Genomic DNA, 16,386 nt, shown 5'->3' on the forward strand with positions numbered 1-16,386 from the left:
TCTTGTGATTTTGGACAGCCAGTCTGTTTATTCATCAACACGGGATTGCTGTGTTTTTTCACTGGCGAATCACTAGTATGTTATTTATCCAGACTCTGCCTTCAAGCTTACTGGAATGCAGAAAGCCTACGGAAGCAGACTTCATGAAGTCAGCTTTTAGCTTCAGCTTCTAATAGTGGACAGTGAGGTGCTTTTAGACACAAAGGTTAAACCAGAGTAGAAGTGTGCAATAGACATTTCTGTTTTACATAATATATGAATGATATAAAGAACTATTTTCTCAGATTTGTAAGGTAGCAGGAATTGAATGTCTCTTATACCTACATATATTAGGTCTTAAGACGCTCTGGATAACTGTTTTTTAACAAAACCAGTGCTGCTTCTGAATCTTCAGAATGCCGTATTTTAGTAGACTTGAAGCAGGAAGATGTTTGTTTTTAACAAATGACTGACTTGAGTGGTTTTTCCTCATCCAGCAAAACTCAGCTAAGGACCTAAAAACTCAGTGTAGCTTTTATGGAAAACTGCTGTGCATGGGGTAATAAGGGAATGAGGGCTAGGGCACCTAGAAAATAAGGGCTGTATATGATAGCCTTATATGTTTGTTCATGTAGCAGGCTAACACTTGGGCTTACAGGGGAATTCTTTTCATGTTAATGTTAGCTCATCTGAGGAGGTTAATTAAATACTGATAAACTTCTTAGAGAAACTTTCTGAACTCAGCTGTTTTGACTTGTGTTCTTGGGTTACTTGGAATCTGTTTTTAAAGATGCAGGTTTCCGTAGTACTTCACTGTAGCCATTTAAGGTTTTAAAATTAATATCTCAGCATTTCATGTATTCAGGTAACTTTTTTAGACTACTGTCTAGCTTGTAATTTTGCTACATCACATCAATTCAGTAGTTTTGTGTGTGTGCGTGGTAATTTGGTTGTTTCCCATTTGGAGCTATTGGAAATTACCAGATACTGGAATTGTGGCTTCCCTACTTCAGAAGTGAGTCTTAAAATCAGACTAACAGAAAGAGATTTAACTTCAGTCTTTGCACAAGTCCATAAATAACATTGGATGTTCTGTAGGGGGTTTGATGTGATTAATCAAACCCCAAAGAGCATTCAAGCCAACTGTAAAGAGCATGGTTTACTGAAGTTGGCCTAGGTAGAGCTGGATATAAAAGATACTATATGCAACAAATCTGGACTTGAATTTCACCCATCTGAATCTATTTGCTGACATAAAAGTTTGGCCATAGTTTGGGTTTGTTGGGTTTTGGGTTTTTTTTTCACCTAATGTGGTACTTCCTAAGCTTGAATATTTGATATATATACACATACATAAATACTCATGACTACTTTAAAAAAAAAAAAAAAAAGGCAAAAACCCCCCACTTCAAAATAAAGGCTTCCATTCTGTCCTCAACTCAACCTATTGTACCTACCTATTGCAGGGGTCTGAGATCAGTATGTGGTGCGCTGTACATGCTGCCATGCTTGGGCATAATGAGGTGAGTTAAAGACAGTGGAAGCCAAATATTGATGAAACTGACAGAAGTAACAGTAGTCTATAGTTTAGACAACTTAAGTTCTGTACTACTTAAATGATAGAACACTGACAACTTTCCCTCTTTTAGTTGGAACTAATCTGTTTTGGACTTCTGGCAATATTTTGATCAAGCATGCTTGAATTGCACTAATAGGTAAAATGTTTAACTAAAACTTAATCACTTCATAAGAGTGGGAGGTAAGAGAGAGAAACTGCTGGGAATGGAGGTGAGGTATTTCATCTTACTGTGCCACAGATTTTGATAATGGAGAATTGATGCTTTTGGGGGTGGTCATTCTTGGTTTTTAGAGCCTTCAGCCTAGTTGGATGTTTTGTTTGTGTTCCCCCTGGAATTCTTTTGTCTTGCTTTCATGTAAATAAACTTTAGTCTGAGTTTACAAACAGTGAAGCCCAAATGAGAGGTGAATGCTGCTGCTTTCTAGGTACTAGCTTAATGTGGATTTCTGAAAAAGAACCATTGCAGAAGTTGAGGAATAAATCTTCCATTGTATGTACAGGGAATAAAAAAGTAGCTGTTTGTTTTATTTAGAATTTTGAACTTCTGTAAATACAACAACAGATAACTTTATTAGATACTTTATTTCAGCATGTGAACAGCATGATTCAAGTGTGTTGTGCTAAAGAGAACAATTTGTAATGAAACACTTCAAAAAAATAAAACCCTTTGAGCTACAATAATATCTAATTAGCAAAACCAGAAACGGTTAGACAACTGGTTTTGGTTTCTTGTTTTGAGACTGCTGCTATTTCCTTCTGCAGAAGGTTATTTAACGTATGCTTTGCTATCTGTGAAGCTGAATTTGCTGGATTGTATGTTTCATTAGTTAAGTGAAGAGAACTTTTTGTGAGAGTGCTCTGATCTGACTGGATTGTGAATAGTGTAATTCAATATTGGCATAAGTCTGCAGCAGCTATATCAACTGTGCCTGTTACCCTTTTTAGGAACCTAAAGGCCTTACTATGAAAACTTTATACTCCAGAATTATACTGCTTGCTTTTCATTTCTACAAAACCTTGGCTGCTTTTCTTAAACTTTAAAATACAAGAGCTATTGTTCTATAGAGTATTTTTTAAACTGAAATATGCTGAAAAGGCTTTCCTGGGACACACTGAGCCCCTTATACTTTGTATGAGTTATGGATAAAAACTCTTTCACCTTCTAGAGAAAATTGCTGCTCTGAGGAAAAACATTAACCTATTACAATATGGCTAATTAATAACAAAATGCTCTTCCTGTAGGTACACATATCTGTGTAAGGGCTTGCCTATGGTCCTCTAGACTCCAAGGAAAACAAGGTTGTCTTTCATGGGTAGGGCTTTTTACCTTGGGCTCAGTGTTGTTCTAGTGGCAACTAGACAGCTCCTGGTCAGCTTAAAGTAGGAGCAGAACAGACTTGTGTTTCTCTATAAGCAAGCAAGTAGGCATACCCAAGGAACCCAACTACAGATATTTATGTATGTACATTTTGTTTATCCTCCTCTACCATAAGACAGGAAATGAGGGGCTGTGTGGTTGTTTAGTGCTGCTCAATAGCCTTTAAGCATGGACTAGGAAGCATCTTATAGCAAAAGAAAATGGACTGAGGGTGTATAGACACTGTGTTAAGCAGAACTTTTTCTAGCTTCTGGTAAGTAGTAGTTTTTCAGGTATCTGTCAGTCTGGCTGCCACCAAACTGTGTTTTTAAACACAAATGTAAAGGAAGTAAGGTGGGGGGTTTTTAGGCCAGTATCTCCAGTTATAAGTACAGCTGTACATTCATGGAGACTGTCATTGTTACATTAGTACTGTTGTGTCCCATTAGAGTTGTGCTGGTTGTGCTGGGCAACATAAAAACTCAAGATAAGACTAAACCACTTGGGATCCCTGTAGTTCAAGAAAAAATGTCCGTAGTTAGAGATTACCCTTTAGTGCGTCTGAACAATGAACTTGTAGTTACTCCGGTATTGCTTATAAAAGCAGCCATCTGCTGTAAAAGCCTACATTTACTTTATATTAGCTCTCAAATTCTTATACAGTATGCAAGCTGTAAATAAAACTTGTCTCCAGTTCTTACCTAACTTAATATTGTGACTGTTAGCTTTTCCTCAGTGTGTAACTAGAGTATTAAATATTAGCTATAGAGGAACATTTAATTCTTCAGTAGTTTATCATATAATATTTTGTTTGCTAAATGCTTAATGTTTTACAAAATAATGTAGATTTTGTGAGGGAGAACAGTTCAAGTTGAAAGCTCATAATGACATGTTATGCTTAGATATTGTACGTGGTATTCTGCAGAGTAAGTGAAAAATGGCACAAAATGAAGGCAAAGAAACATCTAACTTATTGCAAGATCACATTAAAGAAAACAAAATAAGACTTCTTTTACTCAGCTTTTATGTAAGAATCACTTCTAAAGTCTTGGTAAGATAGAGCTTAGTGAGTTAGATACTTAGAAAACCCCAACATGTAAATAAAAGATTGCACGTAGGGTTCAAAGAGGTTTGGACTCCAGTATTTTCTATACATCATAGAAGCGTATAGTAATAAGCTGTTAAACTCCAAATGAGGACAGTTTTATTCCAAGTTATATGAAAGCATAACAAATTGTGTGGAAAGAGTGGCATAAGAATAGTTCTGTGTTCTTATGATTAGTTATAATCACTTGGTGGTGTGAGCTTTTTACCAGATAAGGCACATCATTCTGTACTTATTTGAAGCAGCTGTTAATAGAGGAATTTTCTAAGTTGTCTGGTCTTGCATTTAAATAAGTTTGGTTTAGTTTTTACTAGCTTGATTTAAAAAAAAAAAATCTTACCACTTTCTTATTAATCTGCGAATACATCCCTTTCTTTTCCCAGGAAACAGTTCCCATGCTATACACAGCAGATACTAACGGAGCACTGTAATGAAGTGTGGTTCTGTAAATTCTCCAATGACGGCACTAAACTAGCAACAGGATCTAAGGACACAACTGTTATTATATGGCAGGTTGATCCAGTAAGTGTGCAATGTGTTAAAATATGTATGACTTGTCTTTCCCTTCCCTTTCTGCTTTTTCTTGCTAGTATGGTTTGATTTTTGTAGGACAGGCTAACATGCACTGTAGCCTGCTGACTAGGGTATTTCTCTGGGATGTAAAAGACTGAAGATCAGAGTCAGTGTAAGTTAGCGAAGGAGGACACTTGAAAACCTGATGCCCAAGCGTAAGGCTTGAACTGTTGGCTGCTTGGGGCAGGAACTTTTTGTGCCCCAAACCAGTACCATGGGGTAGAGCCTGCTGGTGCCCTCCAGGGGAGCTTCTCAGCTTGAAGGCCTTGCAAAGCATTGGGTGAGAGTGGAAGGAGCATGGCAGTGAGGAACCTTTCTTCTAAATCACTTAGAGTATTTCTGATCCATGTGTGTGACTAACCCCTTTCTGTTACCTTGTTGCTACTAGTACACTTGGATTTAAATACTCTGTCCACTTCACCTTTTATTACTTTATTTCTGAGTAATAAAATGGTATGTGCTAAACTGAAGTTGTGTCAGTATACCACTTCATGCTATTTGCTGTTGTAAGATTTGCCTTGGCTTGAGATGAAGATTTAAACACTTGTCAGAATCCACTGACACATGGAAGTATACCCACCCATTTTCTTACAGACTGCGGTTTTAGGTTTTGATACTGATGTATGGCACTGTTTCTCTTATATGAAATATCCTACAGCTACAAGATTTATCTTTCCTACCCATATCTATTCTTATGTAAATAAAAAGATTGAGCGGTGAATCTAAGACTGTTTTCATTGACTTGTAGAAGTGATATGAAAGTATGTCCGTATAGTTCATAACAACTGAAAACTGTGAATAAATTTGAACATATGCATACAATATTTGAAGTTGTTAATGCTTGTAAAACACTATCAGAAATAAGATTCTTACAGTCTTTTAACCACACAGCTGCAAACTGGTATGCGAAGTGGAATATGAAAGGCTTTTGCAGTTCCATACTGGCTTTCAGTAGGATTTGAGAGCTGAACTCAATCCTTTTCTTCAACTACAGGTTAGGAAGCCATATAATTTGAGTCCTTTAGGCTGTTAAGAAGATGGGAGAACTTAAAACCCTACTTCATGTGCATAGTTGCTATATGGCCCTTGAACTAACAGCAAGTGCTGTGAGTTTTTTCAGGCATAGAACTGTTCTGGTTTGTTTGTAACTGGAGCCAGTGTGCTGTGGGCCAAGAGATGCATAGCAGCATAAGATGACTTCTGTTATTTAGTTAGAAAATTATCTGTATTTTGTTTTGTGTGTTTGGTTGGTTTTTTTTAACAGAGTAATTCTGAGTAAATTAAGGATCAAATGTTTTTGCTGGTGATTTGTCACTTGATTGTAGAGGCACATCTTTCTTTTATATTGATCGGTTTTTAATACTCGACATCTTGATTAGCACATTTTATAGTGAATTGTTAGCTAATACCTGGTAAATCAAGCCAAATAAATGTTTTGTGAGTGTTTTAGGCTAGCCCTTTTGGCCAAGGGTGGCTAAAGGAACAAAATCTCTAATAAATAGTGGGAAAGCAGCTTTGTAAAGTTTTATCTTCTGTATTTAAGTACTTTAAAAAAAAAAAATAAAAATTGAAACCCTTTCAAGGAGGTGGATGCCTAAATAACATTAGGCCACATAACTGAAATGGTTCACTTTCATATTTGCCAGAGCATGCTTCTTGCATTTCCTGCAGCAGTTGACAATGTCTTTTGAACAATAAGTTTAATCAGGTTTTCAAGGCTTTGGGTATTTAGAATTATTCTAATCTGTATGTATAAACTATAGGGAAACATCCGTCCGACTGTCTGGGCAAGTGATGGGAGAACACTGTTTTAAATGAACTGTGTTTCTTCTTCCACACACACTTCATTTGTGTAAGAATCCTTAATTTCTCCCTTTCTTTTCTTCATCACCCCTCTTGAAGTGTAATGATGCTGCTTCTGTGTGTTTTCTTCAGTTCATACCATGAATTTCTTATTTCTTTTTTAAGACCCAGCTACATGTCTAAGCTGTCTTAACCCATGCTTCTGTTTTCAGTTTCATTTGTTCATTTCAAAGTTCTTAAGTGGACTCAGCAGCATTAAATAATGTCTTGGGTGAACTAGCGGTGTGTGTGTGAAATGCATTATTAGACTGTTACTAAGTGTGGTAGAATCTTTAGTGCACAAAGGTTAAGCGCAGTAGAGGTATCGCCTTGACTGGTATGCATCTTCTTTGGTAGAGCGGTCCTTTTTGTTCCTCACAGAAGCCTTCTTTTTTTCTGCACTTTCTAAAAACTGTTGACAGGTTTTTGGCTTTTCAGCCAAGGAGCTCAACTACTGCAGACTTAAGTTGATACCTGAATAGTTGTTTCTTCTACATAACAAAAATCTGGGAAGCTATATGTAAGGGATAGAAGTGCTGAGATTTCTTGTGGTGGTGGGTGGGAAGCAGATTGACTAAATTTGGGGACGTTTCCTGAAATACCATTGACTGCTGTTTTAGAGCAAAACATGGTGTAGCAGTTTTGCTGTGTTTGGAGAGAAATGAGAGCAGCATGAGAGAAAAAGCCACAAAGTCCTGTCATTAGAAGAGGAATATCCTATGTACCTTGCTTCTCATGAGTCTCAAAGGTGATGCAGGAGTGGCAGGCTACTTTAATCCTGATGTAAAAAGAAATCTATTGGTTGCCGGCAAGCTCCAGGATGCAAGATGATATCAGACATGACTCGGTTTCCTTGCAGATCAGTTTAGCTACAGACACAGTAGTGTCTAATGCAGAGCAGGAATAATGATTAGAATGGAAAAGGGGCCTTGAGGGAGGTCCATTCATTTGCCCCTCTTTCTTTCTCTGTGTTTTGAAGGTTATTCTTGGCCCACTTGCCTTTGAGGAATTTAGTTGTTCTAGCCAGCAGAACCAACAAAGCTGCAGGCTGGCTGAGAGTCACCAAATCCCTCACAGCTGATCCCAGGAAACAGTCCTTTGTGTCTCTCTTTTCTTCTGTTGACCATGTTCTTTCTGTTTAGAATCAAGAGGTGCTCTGCTGATTAATACTAAAACAAAAGGAGAAGGGACAATTTGAGAAATCAAGCTAGGTTTTCAAATGAGTCACTCTTTGAAGAGAAGTAGGAGGTATAAACATCCCTCATGCAGCAGGGTGGAAAAAGAGGGAGGGAAGGGAGGGAGGAAAATCCACTTGCCCTTTTCCAAGAGGCTTCACAAAAATTGTCAACAGTTTAACAAGCTTGGTTCTACTTTCTGTATATCCACGTTGTTGTCAAGAGTCAGTGCTAATACTGTATTGAAGCATGTTTCTGTATTTAGGAAGCCAGTGTATGGTTGTTTCACAGTATCTAGCTGTACTATTTATTTTGATAAGCTGCTTGAAAGTCAAGTTCCTCTGACAAGGCAGCAGTAGAACAGTTGTAGCAGATACAAGATACTCTGCATGAGCGAAGTATGCTTCATTCACTAAATCTGGCAGAAAAGATGCAACAGCTTGCTGTAAGCAACACTTCTGAAATAAGAACACCTCTCAAGGAAGCTTTTAAAAATATCTTTCTGTAAAACTTCTTTCTCGAGCAGCACACACAAGATGCACTCAAGTTTATAAAAACATTGGCACTTGGAGGTTTTCCTTTCTCAGCATACATGAAGGTTTTGGTTCTCTGTTTAACCATAACAGGCTTCCAGCATGTCTTTACTTTTAAGAAAGTAACTTAATTCTGTAAAATATGGATAATGGTACTCTTGTATTCCAGTATACGTAGAGAGAATTGACACTACAGAAAATCTTCTATACTAAAGCAAGCATAATGTAATGTACAACTCTGTATGCAACAGTATTTTGTGAGTTCCACATTCAGAACCACGGAAGGTTAGAACAAAAATACCTACAAGTGTTCTTCTTTTGCACATTGAAACTTAGAAGCTTTCATTTTATGGTCCTACTCTATAAAGTAGCAACTGCTTTTCCAGTAAGAACCTATTCGTACCTCTTGTAAAAGGCAGGTGCCAAGTTGCATAAAGCAAACTTGCCATGCTGTGCTTGGACACAGTGTATATGTGAAATCTAGTAGGAGTTCATTTGCATTGTCTCAACAGAACCTCTCTTGTTTCAGGATACTCACCAGCTAAAACTACTTAAGACGTTAGAAGGTCATGCGTATGGTGTCTCTTATATTGCTTGGAGTCCAGATGACAACTATCTTGTTGCCTGTGGCCCAGATGATTGTTCTGAGCTTTGGCTCTGGAATGTACAAGTAAGTGGTGACTAAAGAGTAAAAAATAAAACTTTGTGGTCAGCATACTGCTTTTGTTTCAATATCTAAATACGTTGGTGTGAAAGAAGTAATTTCTACAAACTTGCTGTGCAAAGGTGTGAAGGTGTGAGTGTAAAGAAGACGCTGATCTCCTCCCTGCCCCCCCTGCCCCTCCACAATTTGAAAAAATGACTATGGCAGCCCACAAATTCTGTACTCGGTTTGTACAGAACTGAAATTAGAGTTCTAACTGTGTGGGACTGTGTAGCAATTGTAGTGTATCTGGTTACTGATCATTGCTGAGAAGGGATGGTGTAAATCCATAGGACCTTGGAGAGCTACTGAAGAGAAGAACAGTAAATTAATCAAGAGAAACAGGACAGAATTATTGTCTAAAGGGAGCAATTGCTCATCGAAGGTTTTAACAAGTAGCAAAAGATACAAGCTGTTTTTACTTTGTGTAACCCTCCCAGTGATATTAGTGGAAGAAACACAGAGGCTTACGTTTATGATTTCAGAACTTCATCTTTCAGTCAGACACTAGGGCATTTTTCCGTTTCCTCCATGAACTTGAAAATCCTTTTCTGCTGTTGATTTTTATGGGCACTTGAGTTGATATAAAAGCTTCCCCTGCCTCGGTTGTGGGCTGTATAGTCTTTCTTGGGCTGCCTTGGACTCTGAACTAATTTAGTTTCCTAAAACAAAAACGTATTCCAAGGGTGAAAAGAAGGAACTTTTCTTCTGTTTAATTGACTAAATTGGCTCAGTGAAGAGCACTAGAGCTGGCACAACAGGATGGAGAGAAGCCCTTACTGTTTTGACAGTGGTAAGCCACTCATTGGCACTCTGTCTTGTGAAACAGTAGCATTATAAGCTGGCGATGAAGGCTGAATTTTGGCATGGAGAGCTCCAGCTCAGGGAGGAAAAAGTTGTAAATGCTCTGATACTCCCAACTTTGCTGAAATGTATTTATCATCTCTATTTTCTCGTAGTCTCCTCCTGGCTTTCCATGTTTGGCTTTTTTCATTTCATGTTGCTTCTTTCTCTCTTACATGTTCTTCCAACTTCTTTTAATTATTTACTTTACTCATAATCTTCCAATTGTCTGATGCACTAACTAGTCCATCCCTCTTGATTTGAGGGACAAAAGAAATTGTCCCAAATCAAGTCCAGGGTCACTGTAGATGCTGAAATAGTTCTGCCTTTTTATTGCATTATTCGTAGGTTTGGTTGCTTTTTAATAAATATGTTGAAATATATGTACTTCCAAACACTATGTCTGATAAAATTATCGATGCCTTTTTGGGAAAGGGTTCTGGTATAAGGCCTTGCTGCTTTTGTTTATTTTCCAGACTGGGGAGCTGAGGACAAAGATGAGCCAATCTCACGAAGACAGTTTAACAAGCGTGGCCTGGAATCCTGATGGGAAGCGTTTTGTAACGGGAGGTCAGCGTGGACAGTTCTATCAGTGTGTAAGTTCTTTGGATCTATCCCATTGAAAACAAAGCAAGAAATGGAAGTTTTGTCATGGTCAAATCTGAGTTTCATGTTTTTTCATGTGTATGTACACTAAAACTTCTGATCCTTTGTAATTCAAAGAACCAATACGTTAATGCTAGTATTTCAGCAACACTTCTGTATGTAGCAGTTAGAAGGGTTCAAGCATCTTTTGTCTGCCTAAAGGAGGATCTGTGGGCTGGGAATTTTTTTTCTTAGCTGCTCTAGAAAATACACTAATAAACAACAGTGGCTTTGTCCACAAATATTGTGTATTCCATAGAGTTTTGACTGTGTCTTTCTTAGTTTCAGCATGCTGTCTTTGCTTAGTTTAAACAGAAATTTGAAACCCTCATTACTTGACTGGTGTTGATTTTGGGTGGTGGTCCACAGTCTCACCCTACTCTTGATTATTTGTCAGCTGAATTGGTGCCCAGAGTAATAGTGCAGTATGCAAGCCTCACTCACTGCAAAGGTGAGCTTTGTGATGTGACATAGATTGCACATCACGTGTGAGAAAATAAGTGATGAAAGGGATTCTCAGCTCTCCAGGACAGATACCTACAAAAGCCCTCAGTTAAGACAATCAAGTCCTAGTTCATTAAGTCTCTCTTTTACAGAGTAAGATTGCTTTCTGTAGCAATTGTCTGAATAGAAGGTGAAAAAGATACTTGGGTCACACTCCTCAGAAGTCTGAGACTAACAGTTCAATATTTTTTTTCTCCTCATCAGGATTTAGATGGTAATCTCCTTGACTCCTGGGAAGGGGTGAGAGTACAATGCCTTTGGTGCTTGAGTGATGGGAAAACTGTTCTAGCATCGGACACACACCAGCGAATTCGGGGTTATAACTTTGAGGATCTTACAGACAGGAACATGTAACTACCTCTTCCTTTGGTTTTTAATTCCTGGTTCTTAGTGTCAGAAGAAGATTGAGGAAGGGTTTGTGGGGCAGAGTAGGAAAAGTTATTAAAATGCTCTCAGTATTAAAAGGGGAATAACATGGGACAAGAATTAGTGAGTTCCAGTTGCAGCAAAAAGCATTAGATTAAGTATTAGAAATAACTTCCGAAGCATTGGAGTAGGTTTCTGGTGGATGTTTTGACATTTCTGTCATCAAGAGTTGCCATATTCTCAATTCCTGGCTTATTTTAGTAGGTCCTGCCTTGAAGTTAGGAGCTGGATTTGAGGTCTGAAGTCCCTTTTGGTCTTGGCATTTGTCATAAGTACAAGCAAACTATTGCAGATCTGGCTTGTATTGACATATGGAGACATACCTAACTTCCAATTCATAACTGTCTCTCCCTGATAATATTGCAGAGACAGTGCATGCTTTTTGTTTTGGTGTTGCATCATTGTTTAAGCATACTCTTAACACTGATGTGTCTTATAATTTCAGAGTACAAGAAGATCACCCTATTATGTCGTTTACTATTTCAAAAAACGGCCGTTTAGCTTTGTTAAATGTAGCAACTCAGGTGAGTTGGTGATGATAAATGGAAATGCAAATGCAAATAAATCTGCTTGCAACTGCTACCTGTATTTAAATATTTTGATGTGCATTGGAATGTTTGATAGTAACCAGTTGTATTTCATGTAATAAGAAGGACGTAATATTCATAAATATAGCATGGCCTTCTCTGACAAGAAGGCAATCTTATTCTTGAGACCGATTTTTTTGACTGATTTATAGTCAAGAGTTTCATACTTTGAAACATGTACTATTAAATGTTAATATCTGGCTATTGCATTGAGAAGCCAGGTACAGCAAGAATTGTGGCAGGCTGACATGTCTGGGGGTGTGAGAATTAGGTTTTATTTATTCTACTTTTGGAACCTTGGGTAAGAATAGGAGCTTTCAGAATGGAAGGGACCACAAACTGGAAATTTAATCTAGAAATTTGGTGTATCTTTTACTGTCTTAATCTAGTAACAGTACTGAAGTTGGCTGAGGTATTATTGTACTTTCACCATGTTTAATTTTTTTTTGGTGTTTCAAAAGAATGAATTTGGAAACAACCTCTTAAAGTATGTTGTCAGCTAGATAGGCTTTTTTCAATGCAATTACTTATGTTTCATGATAAAATAACATTCTTTATACTTCTTATTCCCAGGGAGTTCACTTATGGGACTTACAAGACAGAGTTTTAGTGAGAAAGTATCAAGGTGTTACACAAGGATTTTACACAATTCACTCGTGTTTTGGAGGCCATAATGAAGATTTCATTGCAAGTGGCAGCGAAGGTAACATCATTCCCCATTGTGCAGAAAGCTGGAACACTGTATCCTTCCTATACCTTACTTTTATAATGTTGTTAGCAATTGTAATCTATGAAAGCAAGCAACTGGTTCATTAAATAAGTTTGAGGAGCACTGAGATTGTGGCATACTTCAAGAAATAATTGTGTGCCAGTGGAAAGGATCTTTTGAGAGGATGGTAGTAGTAGAAAGCATTAATGTCTCTTTTGTGTTGCTCCTCTAAAGCAAAAGCATCTGCACAGTTTTAATTAGAAGTGGGTGGGGTGTTCTTAAGGCTCTTTCTTTTTGTGGTATGATACTTAGGCTTATGTTTTGAATCAAAAATACTTCTGGGGAGTAACAGCTTCATTTGCCTGTTGAGGATATAGGTGTGGTGAGTTTATTTTAATTTCAGTAGAGTCATCATCTTAATTAGGATGGAGTAGTCTCAAATTAAGCAGTTGTTGACATACCCTGGTAGGGTTTCTTGGTGATCAAAGGCTTTGTGGTATGTTTTTATTCAACTGTCTGTGGCAAGAATAGAAATTAGTTAATGGTTTATATCTTGAATTCGTTCAGTTTTGTCACTGATGTAATGCTGTCACCTCCTGTGGAAGTCACTTAAGATTCAAGCCTATGCAGGGCTAAGAATTACACTTGGTATGTGTAAGCAATTGCTGTTAGTACTGTGTAACTCACAGCTGTTAGGAAATAAGGTTGGCCAGGACACTTACTACTATCCTTTTCTGGAAACTACCAAATATGTCTAAAATGAAACCAGATTTCACCCTCTCACCAGACCCAGTGGAATATGACTGAAGGACACCACCTCCAGTCCTCCAATCCACTGTGAACCTCTTTTCATGGTTGAACAAGGTCCTTGGTTTGAAACCCAAGTATCTGAAAGTTCAGTATTTGTGTTGAGCCATGCTGATGTGCATGTGTAGGTGTACATACTACAGTCCACCAGTCCTTTTTTTTTTCCCCTGTTTTTATTTACTCTTTGCTATCTTCATTGCCTAAAAATTACTGAGCAGTGGTTGAAACTGATGGCACTCTATTTAATAGATTTGGCCTGTCTGAAGCTGTTGCCTCTCTGCACTGGATTGTCACAAATGTGGTTACTGAGAAAGTCTATGTATTTTAAAAAACAAGCAAACAACAAATAACATCACATTGTCAAAGCCTTTTAAAAAAGTAATAGATTGATTATGTTGTCACAACCTCTTAAAGTATGTCGTCAGCTAGATAGGATTTTTTTAAACACATCAGTAAGAAGAAAATGGAGGTCTCTTTCTGAGAGGGAAATTGACTGCTGCCTTTATCTAGCTAACTTGTTTTTTCCAAAACAAAATACAGGCATTCTGACAAGCACCAAAATACTGGTTTGTGTTTAGGCTTTGATTCTCCCAGACAGCAGAGGCTTGCATGTCCGGTGTTTAAGCAGAGAGTGAATTGTGTTGTTTGATGAATAGCGTGGATATGTAGTCTCTTGAAATCGTAAGTGGAATGTAAACACAACCATAACATTTGCATCAATACAAGTATATATAAAGGTGGTACACTCAAATGAGCTGATTCAACAGAATACAGTTCAGTTATCACATGGTTCCATGATGCTATTCTAGCAGGTAGGTCAGAGAGCGAGTTTGTTTTGTGAGGGGCTGGGAAGAGGAATAGAGGAAGATTGGTTTGTTGCTAAGCCTTCAGAATGACATCTACACTAAAACCTTTCAAATAGATTAAAATACTTTCATTTGATATGTTAGACCTAAATACTAGGCTTTTGTGTAATACTAGTAATAAATACTTGTTCAGTTTGTATAGCTCTGTTTCTAGGAATGTCTTTGGAATATTCCAGAGGACAATCCAAAGACTTGTTAAAGGCTGCTAGTCTACAGTTGTGTGATGGGTTGACCCTGGCTGGACGCCAGGTGCCCACCAAAGCTGTTCTATCACTCCCCCATCCTCAGCTGGACAGGGGAGAGAAAAATATAAGAAAAACTTGCGGGTCGAGATAAGGACAGGAGAGATCATTCACTAATTACCGTCACGGGCAAAACAGACTCAGCTTAGGGAAAATTAGCTCAATTTATTAAAAACCAACCAGAGTAAGGTAATGAGAAAATAAAACAAAATCTCAGAACACCTTCCCACCACCCCTCCCTTCTTCACGGGCACAACTTCACTCCCGGATTTCTCTTACATGTTCTCACTCCTCTCTCCGGCAGCTGTTTCTCACTCTCCCAACTTTTTTTTTTCCTTCTTAAAAATGTTATCACAGAGGCGTTACCACTATCACTGATTGGCTCGGCCTTGGCCAGCGGCGGGTCCGTCTTAGAGCCGGCTGGTATGGGTTCACTCGCTCTCGAACACAGGGGAAGCTTCCAGCAGCTTCTTACAGAAGCCACCCCTGTAACCCCACCCCCCCCACCCCCCGCTACCAAAACCTTGCCACGTAAAACCAATACAAGTTGGCAGGGGCGGGGTGGGGGGAAACAAACACCTTTAGTAATTTATTGTTAAATATGGTTGGTTATAAAGCAGTAACACTTCTCTAAAAATTGCAGTGGAGTATCTGACCAGTTCACTTTTCTATTTCTAGCATGTTGCTAGAAGTAATTAAAAGCTTCCTATCACAAAGTAAGATCTGTAGCGTTGTTTATTGCATCTAGTTTAATATGTACAAATTCATATCTTTAAATACCGCATAAGAATTAATTGTTGCCAAAGACAGTAATAGCTCACAATTTGAGACATTAAGCTTCGTTGCCCTCTCCCATTTGCTCTGCTTGCACTTTCACTGGAATGTTTTACATCTTTATTATCAAGATGTATTTCATAAACTGCAGAGCTGTGGTCTTATCTAGTACTCATCAACAGGTGGTAGTTTTAAATATTCTGTCTTAGTACTCATGACTTTATAATGCATATACTAATCTGTAAATACAATTGTTGGAGGGGAAAAAAAATCTGCAAGACGTCCTTTTGAGTAAGATTACAACTCTATATCCTTAATTTAAGACCAGCTTGGTTTTTCTCTTTGGCCATGTATTGGCTGCTTTGCATTGTAGTCAAACGTTTTTCTTCAAAAACCAAGCTTAGTAGACTTGCAAGTGTTAAAAGGGAATGTTTCTCTTAGTGCAAGAGCTTTACCCATTTTAGAAGAAAAATTTTGTTAGTGCTATTGCACATTCAACAGACATGGGTTTTAGACATGGGTTTGACAACATTAATGGGTTTTTTAGTTGCTGAGAGCTTGCGTGAAAGTGCTATTTGATATGACAAATCGGTCTGTGCAGAGCACTGTTTCTCACTATGTTTTTTTAACGCATATTTTATTTAGATCACAAAGTATATATTTGGCACAAGCGTAGTGAGCTGCCAATTGCGGAGCTGACAGGGCACACGCGTACTGTTAATTGTGTGAGCTGGAACCCGCAGATTCCATCCATGATGGCCAGCGCATCTGATGATGGCACTGTTAGAATATGGGGACCAGCGCCTTTCGTAGACAACCAGGATATTGAAGGTAAAAAACAGAGCATGTGTGTGTCTGCTTTCTAATTACTAAAAGCTTACATCAAAGACAGTTGGTTTGGTGGATTTACTTTACCATAAATAGGATAGAAAAATGCTTTCAACTCTTGGGTTAGAATAATTCATTTTACTAAAAAAGAAGTTACTGGGTTTTTATGCATGGCTGTTGATTTTTATCTAAGTTATTTATGTTTGTGAATAAAAAGGAAACAACTGGTATTTCCAAAATGATAGTCAAATTTCTGACATAGCCCTATAGAAAACTGTGGTGTCACTAAGACCTCAGGATTATATTAAT

General features: G+C 38.0%; 1 protein-coding gene across 2 annotated transcripts in view; it reads left to right on the top strand.

Annotated features, from left to right (window-relative positions):
* WDR26 (WD repeat domain 26) overlaps positions 1 to 16,386 on the top strand; it is a 33,935-nt gene that overhangs the window by 11,669 nt on the left and 5,880 nt on the right. The window contains exons 7-14 of one of the 2 annotated variants that reach the window (XM_075042560.1): positions 1,446 to 1,502; positions 4,404 to 4,542; positions 8,673 to 8,813; positions 10,166 to 10,285; positions 11,043 to 11,188; positions 11,710 to 11,788; positions 12,425 to 12,554; positions 15,895 to 16,080. In XM_075042560.1, the coding sequence (XP_074898661.1) occupies positions 1,446 to 1,502; positions 4,404 to 4,542; positions 8,673 to 8,813; positions 10,166 to 10,285; positions 11,043 to 11,188; positions 11,710 to 11,788; positions 12,425 to 12,554; positions 15,895 to 16,080 (998 nt within the window). The remainder of the gene's footprint in view (positions 1 to 1,445; positions 1,503 to 4,403; positions 4,543 to 8,672; positions 8,814 to 10,165; positions 10,286 to 11,042; positions 11,189 to 11,709; positions 11,789 to 12,424; positions 12,555 to 15,894; positions 16,081 to 16,386) is intronic. The other variant, XM_075042559.1, reaches the window with a different exon arrangement.

This window comes from Buteo buteo, chromosome 12, assembly GCF_964188355.1.
Source record: "Buteo buteo chromosome 12, bButBut1.hap1.1, whole genome shotgun sequence".
In the NCBI taxonomy this organism is placed as follows: domain Eukaryota; kingdom Metazoa; phylum Chordata; class Aves; order Accipitriformes; family Accipitridae; genus Buteo; species Buteo buteo.